Source organism: Triticum urartu, chromosome 4A (assembly GCF_056163025.1).
Source record: "Triticum urartu cultivar PI428250 chromosome 4A, HENAU_Tu73, whole genome shotgun sequence".
Taxonomy (NCBI): Eukaryota; Viridiplantae; Streptophyta; class Magnoliopsida; order Poales; family Poaceae; genus Triticum; species Triticum urartu.
Genome location: NC_141876.1, coordinates 395,685,798 through 395,696,732, shown reverse-complemented (window position 1 = coordinate 395,696,732; position 10,935 = coordinate 395,685,798). Strand labels below are relative to the sequence as shown.

Genomic DNA, 10,935 nt, shown 5'->3' with positions numbered 1-10,935 from the left:
TATCTTTTAGAGCACGATGGTGGATTTGTTTTATAGAAACTATTGATATCTCATGCTTCACTTAGATTATTTTGAGAGTCTTAAATAGCATGGTAATTTGCTTAAATAATCCTAATATGCTAGGTATTCAAGATTAGTAATTTTTTTCCTATGAGTGTTTTGAATACTAAGAGAAGTTTGACGCTTGATGATTGTTTTAAGATATGGAGGTAATAATATCAAAATCGTGCTAGTTGAGTAGTTGTGAATTTGAGAAGTGCTTGTGTTGAAGTTTGCAAGTCCCGTAGCATGCACGTATGGTAAACGTTATGTAACAAATTTGAAACATGAGGTGTTTTTTGATTGTATTCCTTATGAGTGGCGGTCGGGGACGAGCGATAGTCTTTTCCTACCAATCTATCCCCCTAGGAGCATGCGCGTAGTGCCGAGGTTTTTGATGACTTGTAGATTTTTGCAATAAGTATGTGAGTTCTTTATGATTAATGTTGAGTCCGTGGATTATACGCACTCTCACCCTTCCATCATTGCTAGCCTCTTCGGTACCATGCATTGCCCTTTCTCACCTTGAGAGTTGGTGCAAACTTCGTCGGTGCATCCAAACCCCGTGATATGATACGCTCTTTCACGCATAAACCTCCTTATATCTTCCTCAAAACAGCCACCATACCTACCTATTATGGCATTTCCATAGCCATTCTGAGATATATTGCCATGCAACTTTCCACCATTCCATTTATCATGACACATTCATCAGTGTCATATTGCTTAGCATGATCATGTAGTTGACATAGTATTTGTGGCAAATCCACCGTTCACAATTCTTTCATACATGTCACTCTTGGTTCATTGCATATCCCGGTACACTGCCAGAGGCATTCATATAGAGTCATCTTTTGTTCGAGCATCGAGTTGTAAATAAATAGAAGTGTGATGATCATCATTTTCTAGAGCATTGCCCCAAGTGAGGAAAAAAATAGAGAAATGCCATATAAAAAAGAGAAAGGCCCAAAAAAGAAAAAAATGAGAGAAAAAGAGAGAAGGGACAATGTTACTATCCTTTACCACACTTGTGTTTCAAAGTAGCACCATGATCTTCATGATAGAGAGTCTCCTATTTTGTCACTTTCATATACTAGTGGGAAATTTTTATTATATAACTTGGCTTGTATATTCTAACAATGGGCCTCCTCAAGTGCCCTAGGTCTTCGTGAGCAAGCAAGTTGGATGCACACCCACTTAGTTTCTTTTGTTGAGCTTTCATACATTTATAGCTCTAGTGCATCCGTTGCATGGCAATCCCTACTCCTTACATTAACATCAATTGGTGGGCATTTCCATAGCCCATCGATTAGCCTTGTTGATGTGAGACTTTCTCCTTTTTTTGTCTTCTCCACATAACCCCATCATCATATTCTATTCCACCCATAGTGTTATGTCCATGGCTCGCGCTCATATATTGCGTGAAAGTTTATAGGTTTGAGATTGCTAAGGTATGAAACAATTGCTTGGCTTGTCATCGGGGCTGTGCATGATGAGAGCATTCTTGTGTGACGAAAATGGAGCATGACTAAACTATATGATTTTGTAGGGATGAACTTTCTTTGGCCAGGTTATTTTGAGAAGACATAATTGCTTAGTTAGTATACTTGATGTATTATTATTTTTATGTCAATATGAACTTTTGTCTTAAATCTTTCAGATCTGAATATTCATACCACAATTAAGAAGAATTACATTAAAATTATGCCAAGTAGCACTCCGCATCAAAAATTCTGTTTTTATCATTTACCTACTCAAGGACGAGCAGGAATTAAGCTTGGGGATGCTTGATACGTCTCCAAAGTATCTATAATTTTTGATTGCTCCATGCTATATTATCTACTGTTTTGGACATTATTGGGCTTCATTATCCACTTTTATATTATTTTTGGGACTAACCTACTAACCGGAGGCCCAGCCCAGAATTGCAGTTTTTTTTGCCTATTTTAGGGTTTCAAGAAAAGGAATGTCAAACGGAGTCCAAACGGAATGAAACCTTCGGGAACGTGATTTTCTCACCGAACATGATCCAGGAGACTTGGACCCTACGTCAAGAAACAAAGGAGGAGGCCACGAGGTAGGGGGCGCGCGCCTACCCCCCAGGCGCGTTCTCCACCCTCATGGCCCCCCTGTTGCTCCACCGACGTACTCCTTCCTCCCATACCCTGTTCAAGAATTCATCCGATTAACCAGTTAACTTGCCGATTAATCCCTACTCATAGGGTCACCGAGTAGCCGATAAATTGATAAATCGTCCGATTAATTGATTAAATGGCCGATTAACTTGCCGATTAGCCTATTAATCCCCTACTCGCCAGCCAACCGAGAAGTTACCAGTTAATGATTTCCTCAACAATGCTCCTATATATACCTACGTACCCCAAACGACCAGATACGGAGCAAAAACCCTAATTCCACCGCCGCAACTTTCTGTATCCACGAGATCCCATCTTGGGGCCTATTCCGGAGCTCCGCCGGAGGGGGTATCCATCACGGAGGGCTTCTACATCATCACCATAGCCCCTCCGATGAAGTGTGAGTAGTTTAACTCAGACCTACGGGTCCATAATTATTAGCTAGATGGCTTCTTCTCTCTTTTTGGATCTCAATACAATGTTCTCCCCCTCTCTTGTGGAGATCTATTCGATTTAATCTTCTTTTTGCAGTGTGTTTGTTGAGACCGATGAATTGTTGGTTTATGATCAAGTCTATCTATGAACAATATTTGAATCTTCTCTGAATTCTTTTATGTATGATTGGTTATCTTTGCAAGTCTCTTCGAATTATCAGTTTGGTTTGGCCTACTAGATTGATCTTTATTGCAATAGGAGAAGTGCTTAGCTTTGGGTTCAATCTTGCGGTGTCCTTTCCCAGTGACAGTAGGGGCAGCAGGGCACGTATTGTATTGTTGCCATCGAGGATAACAAGATGGGGTTTTCATCATATTGCATGAGTTTATCCCTCTACATCATGTCATCTTTCTTAAGGCGTTACTCTGTTTTCATGAACTTAATACTCTAGATGCATGCTGGATAGCGGTCGATGAGTGGAGTAATAGTAGTAGATATAGGCAGGAGTCGGTCTACTTGTCTCGGACGTGATGCCTATATACATGATCATACCTAGATATTCTCATAACTATGCTCAATTCTGTCAATTGCTCAACAGTAATTCGTTCACCCATCGTAGAATACTTATGCTCTTGAGAGAAGCCACTAGTGAAACCTATGGCCCCCGGGTCTATCTTCATCACATTAATCTTCCAATACTTAGTTATTTTCATTGCCTTTTATTTTACTTTGCATCTTTATCATAAAAATACCAAAAATATTATCTTATCATATCTATCAGATCTCATTCTCGTAAGTGGCCGTGTAGGGATTGACAACCCCTTATCGCGTTGGTTGCGAGGATTTATTTGTTTTGTGCAGGTACGAGGGACTCGCGCGTAGCCTCCTACTGGATTGATACCTTAGTTCTCAAAAACTGAGGGAAATACTTACGCTACTTTGCTGCATCATCCCTTCCTCTTCGGGGGAAAACGTCGGACCCTCCCGCTTGTCGCGCAGCTCTAACCGCTCCACGCCCGTCCATGTAGGCCGCCCACCACAATAAGCTCAATTTGCTCCTGATGGGGTAGTCGAGCATTGCTGGTTCCTCATGCCCATGTCGGCGCCAGCACGGACGAGGACGCCCGAATCTGAGGCATGGGAACCCGCCGCGAGCGACAGTGGGAAAGGGAGAGGGCAGTGGCGGGGGTGGTGCTAGCCGCACGCGGTTGATCCCAAGGACATGCTCCTCGTGTCGGTCCTACTCTGCTCCTTGGCAATGATGACGCCTCTGCAGCTCCAACGATGACGCCCCTCCGGCCGTCAATGCCTACACAGAGGGGCATAGGCGCACCGACGACCGCAACGGGAAGGGGCCAGCGAGGAAATTGTGATTTCCTCTGCCCTTCTCCGTTTTATCTATGTTTGTAATCATTTTTAGTATGAATTTGCACTGTCTAATGATGAACCTTGATCTTTTGTCCACCTAAGAACATGATCCTTTGATATCAGATGAATTTAGTTTGTCTGTTGCTATTAAGTGTATTCGTCGTGTTTATGCACGTAGCATTGCATGAGTTACATGGAGTTGAGGTTTCGAATATGAGGGACATGGCTGTAGAAGCAGCCAAATGAGTGATGCTCTGTCACTGTCCACGTCCGCATCGGAACACGTCCGCATGCGTTTGAGAGGCCGAATTTGATGTATTTGGCGGACGATCTAAGAGCAACACCAGCGCGCTGACCCAAACGGACGCGTGCTTTGTTCGCTTGTTGTCAGTTCGGGTCGCCCGCCCGCTCGTGGGCCGCCCTCTTTTTCGTTTGGTCGGTAGTGCGTCCAACGGGCAGACCCATTTCCACCCTCGCGGCTGGCTTGCCATGTTTTTTCAGACATAATTCAAACAAAATACAAATTTTTTACATAGTTTCACAAGCAAACAAATATAGCATAGTTCACAAGCCAAATAAATATATTAGCTTACAAACCAAATAAAAATTAAATTGTCTCAAATACACATTAAAAAAAATATATCTATTGGTTGCCAGCGCGAGCCCACATATGCTCCACTAAATCATCTTGCAGATGAATGTGAGTTTTCTAATCACGCATTTGATGATGAAATTGGCTGAATTGTGTAAACGTTGCCGCTCCTCCATGCTCAGGCACAACATTGTCACCCTGGAACTGAAACCCTTAGTCGTAGATATGTTCCAAGTGCTCATCCTCTACGATCATATTGTTCATGATCACACAAGTAGTCATCACCTCACACAAATTCTTGGTGCTCCAAGTTCTAGCGGGACACCGAATGATGCCCCATCAAGATTGCAGAACACCAAAGGCACGCTCCACATCCTTCCTAGCACTCTCTTGCTCTTGTGCAAATCTTCTCTTCTTCTCTCCTACAGGGTTGGAGATTGTCTTCACAATAATAGTCTACTGAGGATAGATACCGTCAGCTAGGTAGTATCCTTTGTTGTAGTTGTGGCTGTTGATGTTAACATTCACCAGCGGGTAGTTTCCTTCGGCAAGCCTTGCAAACACCAGAGAGCGTTGAAGCACGTTGATATTATTGTGAGATCTGGCCATGCCGAAGAAAGAGTGCCAAATCCAGACATCTTGTGAAGCCACGACGTCAAGTATGACGGTGCAAGCTTTGACATGCCCCCTATACTGCCCCCGCCAAACAGAAGGGCAATTCTTCCACTCCTGGTGCATACAGTCTATGCTACCAAGCATCCGCGGGAAGCTCCTGCTAGCATTCATCGCCAACAAGCGGGTTGTGTCTTCAGCATTTAGCTCTCTCAATTACTCAGGGCCAAACACTGCAATCACAGCCTTGCAGAACTTGTACATGGAGTCTAGGCACGTAGACTCACTCATATGGACGTACTCATCAATGAGATTACCGAGAACTCCATATGCAAGCATTCGGATAGCTGCATTGCATTTCTGATAAGAGGAGAAGCCAATTTTTTCAAGGGCATCCTCCTTGCACTCTATATACTTATCCTATCCGACCATCCCCTCCCAAATACGGTTGAAAACATACTTAGGCATACGGAATGACGCCAGAATTAGTGATGTTTGAAGAGCGGGTTGGGTGTCTCAAAGTAGTCCTTCCAAAGAAGAAAATGCCGGCTCTCTCGATTACGTTTCAGCGCCGGAGTGTGCCTCAGGAACGAGCCCCGGAACAATGGCCGCTGCCTACTAAGGTGGTCATGGACGACCAACATAGCAGCCACCATCTCCTCATCGTCTGACGAAGAATCATCTGAGTCACAAAGGAAATTATGAAAAAAGAACTCGTCGGCGGAATCCATTTGTACCTTGTGGGCAAATCGTTGAACAACTTGCAGGCGTCGTCGAAGAATATGGCCGGCGAAGCGCCTCCCAAGGGGCAGATAGCTGCCATGGCGACGACCGACGAACGAGGCGGCGTCAGATGAGCGTGGCAGCGTTGTCGAAGGAGCTGGCCGGAGGGGTGGGGGGGGGGGGTGGAGGTCGTGCTTGCGTCGAAGACAGGAGGGGGGAGCTGTGGTGGCCCGATGGCGAGGTGGTGATGACAGCGACGTGGGAAGGTAGCGTGCTGCAAGGGAAGTATGTGGGTGCAGACTGTTGGCGAAGGCAGCGGAACTGGGCGGTGTCGGTGACGGGATGAAGCGACGGGGGGCTTGCTATCGATCGGAGGAGGAGAATGGTGTATGTGCCACTCATTGGCGGGCTAGGAAAGGAGTGGGCGGGCGTCCCACGTGTCCGCGCTGACGCAAATGAGGTCCAAGTTTGAGCCACAGATGGACGAAAAGTGAACGCCGTCCGTTTGGATCGACGTGTTGGGCCAATTTTTGTGTCCGTTTCGATTCAAACAGATACACGTGAACAAGATGGATGAACGGGTTAGAGTTGCTCTAAAGGATGAAACTGGGAAGGCAGCAAAGAGGCTACGGTCGCGGAGGCAAGCACGCGTGGATTAAGGGGGCGGCTCGGCCCCACACGGTCCCAGCGTCCCGGCACTGCAGCATCCAGTACCACGAGCTGAGGAGTTGGACGTGGCGGCGAGGTGCACCGGAGCCCCCTACCCACCCCACCCACCAGGAGCACTACCGAGCACAGCCGCGGGACACAGCCGGCCGGTCAACCTCTCCCTCTCCCTGTCCCGAGTCATTCCGTTGCGCTGTTATTTTACACCGCGCGCGCGTGTTTGACCGCGGACTCTCCCTCCTTCCTTCCCTCCCGTGTTCTCTCTTCTCTCGCTATCGCTCTCCGCTGGCAGCGCGCGGCGAAAGTCTTCCCCGCTGCGCGCAACCCCGTTCAGACCGGGGATCGGGGCATTAAAACTTCCTTCCTACCACCAGTCAACTCTCCTCCTCCTCCTCCTCCTCCACTGTGTTGTGTATATACTACTCCTACTCCTACTCTGCTTGACCTGACCTGACCTGACTAGCGGTGAGCGCGGGGGCGGGCGTGGAACTTCCGAGAACTCGAGTTGCAATTGCGGGAGACGGCGACCACGGGCAGGGCTGGTTGCACAAACTCCCCATCTTGTGGTGATTGTTGCGCCTCCCGGGGAAGAGTGGTGGAAACCACGAGGAGGAAGCATCCAGGGAACGGGAAAGGTGACTTCTTGGCTTCTTCCCCTCTTCCTCTTCATCTTCTTCCTTCCGCATTCGGTGCCTTTCCAGAGCCTAGTTTTTTCCCCCTTCCCTCATCTCCTCCGTTTTATTCTTTCTCTCCGTCTCGAGCTGGCTTCGAGATTACTCTCTTCATGTGCAGTAAGTCAGTATCGATTGCTCTGTCTTTTTTTTTTCTTTCTACTAGGTTGCAACTCCATATAGCACATAAGATTTTGTTTCCGAGATACGTACGAACATGTAAGATTCTCCGTCCGTTCCTTATGGAGATCCTACTTTGGATTTCGGCAGGTGTACGTGCTACTACCAACCAACCAACATGCCAAAATAAGGTACCAACAATCAGTACCTTATTACTCTACTAGTACTCGACGTCTTTGTCCCAGTAGATTAATTCTGGATGAGCAAGACAAAGGGATCCCAACAATCACTACCTTCCGATTTGTTTCTTTCTCTAATCGGCCAATTCCTCCCTAGTAGCCAATAGGCCAAAACGCCTATTTGCCTACTGATGATTTCAATGTTTCAACTGCGAAGGCAGTACGTGGTGCAATCTTGCCCCTGCATTTCTTGGTCCGCAGCCGATCTTGTTTTTCACACAAACAGCAGCTAATCTTATTTGTATGTGGTTCTGGAACTGTATTTCTTGCACCACCTTGTGTTTTATGTTTCTTCAGATTTGTTTCATGCTACGGATACATGTTATTCACGTTCAGTGGGCTTTGAATTTTTTAGACAGGTTTTCATGCTATTAGTCCAACCAGGTGCTAGTGGAATTTGATCATGTTTCTCTTGAATGTTTGCAGATACAGAAACTCTGGATTCTGGACCTGGTATCAGTTTGGTGGTAGCTGGTAGATAACTACTGCCTGGAAATATTGTGCTCTGGGTGATGCCCTTGGTCTTTCTTGTTTGATGGCAAGTGCAAACACAGGCGGCTTTCGCCTTGTGAGGTGCCCAAAGTGTCTTAACATTCTACCTGAACCTGCAAATGTTTCAGTCTACCAGTGCGGTGGATGTAACACCACTCTTAGAGGTACGAATTCCATGCTACACTCAACTAGGGAGGTTTCCTCCTTATGAACTAACCCCTCCGATCCATATTAATTGTCGCTATTTTAGTACAAATACACACAAATCGGTTTGCCCATTAGTTTCTGAGGAATTGATTGTTCTTTTTGGCGTGTGTTTACATTTATGCAGCTAAAATCCTTGTCAGCGATGCACAAAATGTGGCTACCAAACAAGTTCGACAAGACTCTGGGGATTACTCTGTTGTTCCCTCTGTGAGCAATGGGGTGTCGACAAAACAAGTTCGGCAAGACTCTGGTAATTACTCTGTTGTTACCTCTGCGAGCAATGGGGTGTCTCCCCAAAGCAACGAACTGGGTTCCATTGGTGCAGCTGCGGATGATTCCATAACTCTTGGTGCTCCAAGCACCGAGATCGAGCAAGAGGGCAATGACATCGGAAGCAGCGAGAAGGGTGATATTATGTCAGATGAGGAGAATGTTATGGACGTTGCAAATACTGAAAGCAGCAAAGACGACAGTTCTGATGGCCAGGACACCAATGGAGAAGTAGAAGATCTTGCTGCCCTTGTACAACCCAGTGGGAATGGCACACATATAGTGGATTCTGACAAAGAAGAGAACGAGCAAAGTGCAGGGAATATAGAGGCTTGCGAGATAAACAAAGATGGTAATATGGAAAGCAGACTGAATACCTCAGAACAGAACATACCGTTATCCGAGGAAAGAGAATTAGCTAGCAATTTGCCAGAATCTGAGGAGAGTGGAGCACGCAAAACTGAACCCGCGGCAAGCAAGAGAAGCAAGCTCGTAAGGGTGCATTCTCAGTCTTGTGATCTCCGAGAAGTGCCTGGAGTATCAGTTGACTCCCTTGCTTTCCACTCTTCCCGGACTTCATTCCAGTCAAAAAGCTTCAGGGCAAGCGAACCCCTTCAATCGAAGATTATGAAGACGGTGGATGAATTGAAAGGTGACCTTTCTGAAATCTTCAATGAACCTTCAGATTGCAAGCCAAGGGCACACCGTCCACATCCGCTGAAACAAGATGGTTACAGCCAACCTCTTACAGCTTATCATCCTGCTGTCAAGCATTCTGGCTATGCATCTCGCCTGAGCAGGTCTGGCCAAGTTGCTCCCCATGGCCATGGACCGCCCTTACCGCGGTATGGCCGGCGCAGCGCCTACTCATACATTCGCAGTGGGCAACTGGAAATGAGACCTTGCCCTCACCAATGCCACCACAGCTGCCGCCCACCTTGTTGCAGCTCCTGGAAACAAGAACCTGCACCGCAGAAGCCACCAGCTATGGAGACAAAGCGGCGGCCTGCCTCGAGAAATCTCTGCCGGCCAGTCCTACGGGGCGCGCCGTTCGTCCTTTGCTCGAACTGTCTGAGGCTCGTCCAGCTGCCCACCGATTTTGCCATTCCGAGCAGAGGAACACGCAGGCTGCAGTGTGGCTCCTGCGCGCAAGTTCTCTCCTACTCGTACAGAGACCCCAACAGAAAGAAACTTGAGTCACCATTTGGGGGCGATGAGTCCAGCACAGATGACTCGGAAATTCACCAGGTAGGCGATGACCATAACACTGGTGTCCATCAAGCTGAACCATACTCGTACTCGTACTCGGAAGAATACGGCATCTCGGCTGGTGTGAGCTATTCTACCGAGGACGAACGGCCCCTGCATGTGTCAAGGAACTCATCTTTCAACACCATTGATGAAAGAAGTGGCAAGGAGTCTAAGCTTCATCGGTTGATGGGGTACTCTTCAGCGAGTGAGCTGATGCGGCATTCTCCTGATCTGTATGAGAGTTTCAGCAGACGAACGCCTAATGCAAGAACATATGACGTGAAGGGGAAAGGCGTTTGCATGACTGACGGTTCAGATGCTAAACATGGTGCGGTGAAGGGATCAAAAGCAAAAGAGAGAAGAATGGGCTTGCCATTCCAAGGGATGTTCAAGAAAGGGATTCATGGACTGGAATCTCTCAAGCTCGGGTCATAGGTAATTTAACTTCGTTTGTCAGGACTCAGGATTGGCGAGTTTAGGAGAAAGCATACATGCAGGGTGAGTTTTTGGAATGATGATAGAGTGGTAGCTATTACTGTAGTACTAGTAAGCATTCTAATGAATGTGTGGGCTCACTTTAGTTGTCTGCCATTCATCTGTCTACAAGGCTCTACTTGTTTGGCGATTATGTGTGCTCTTTGATGTGTGATCAAATTCTCGACGTTTGTGATTGTATGTATAGACGAAGGAATTTGTGCTTTATTAGTTCTCCATTTTGTTGGCTTTGATCTTGACGGGGAGATGTTGTGCCTTTTTACCCCAAGAAGACAACTGAATCCTTGAATTTGTTGGCTTTATTATCGCCCTTGTCATGGCTTTATTCTTTGTAAACCTTACGCAGGAGGTTTTTTTAGCAAGAAGGATGAATCTGGTCATCACGTAATCGACGGTTTACACACATTTTAAAAGCCAAACCAGAGGTAAAGATGGAAGCGTGGAACTAAAGCACACAAAACTTCGGTTGCTGCATGCAAGGACGACCTAGTTCGCAAAGATTACATCACGGCATCTCCAACGCCGACCTCTAAAACAAACGCCGCATCTATCCGGGGACCGGTTCGGACAGGAGTCCAGGCACCTGTCCAGGCATTGATACGGGAGCCGGCCATCCAAAG

General features: G+C 46.7%; 1 protein-coding gene across 6 annotated transcripts; it reads left to right on the top strand.

Annotated features, from left to right (window-relative positions):
* Positions 1 to 6,777: 6,777 nt before the first annotated feature.
* On the top strand, positions 6,778 to 10,522 carry LOC125551816 (protein ENHANCED DISEASE RESISTANCE 4). Of its 6 annotated transcripts, none has more exons than XM_048715182.2 (4): positions 6,778 to 7,205; positions 7,512 to 7,552; positions 8,027 to 8,256; positions 8,424 to 10,522. In XM_048715182.2, the coding sequence occupies exons 3-4, from the start codon at positions 8,136 to 8,138 to the stop codon at positions 10,253 to 10,255; spliced, it is 1,953 nt and encodes a 650-aa protein (XP_048571139.1). In that variant the 5' UTR covers positions 6,778 to 7,205; positions 7,512 to 7,552; positions 8,027 to 8,135; the 3' UTR covers positions 10,256 to 10,522. The 6 variants fall into 6 exon arrangements, with proteins under 6 accessions (XP_048571139.1, XP_048571135.1, XP_048571140.1 ...); XM_048715179.2 differs by lacking the exon at positions 6,778 to 7,205 and adding an exon at positions 7,229 to 7,361; XM_048715180.2 differs by lacking the exon at positions 6,778 to 7,205 and adding an exon at positions 7,231 to 7,365.
* Positions 10,523 to 10,935: the final 413 nt, after the last annotated feature.

Excerpts from the sequence above, each read along its gene's own strand:
- LOC125551816 (XM_048715182.2), top strand. The coding sequence starts at position 8,136 with ATGGCAAGTGCAAACACAGGCGGCTTTCGCCTTGTGAGGTGCCCAAAG. Across the intron at positions 8,257-8,423 it reads ATGTAACACCACTCTTAGAG|CTAAAATCCTTGTCAGCGAT; the intron begins GTACGAATTCCA and ends ACATTTATGCAG.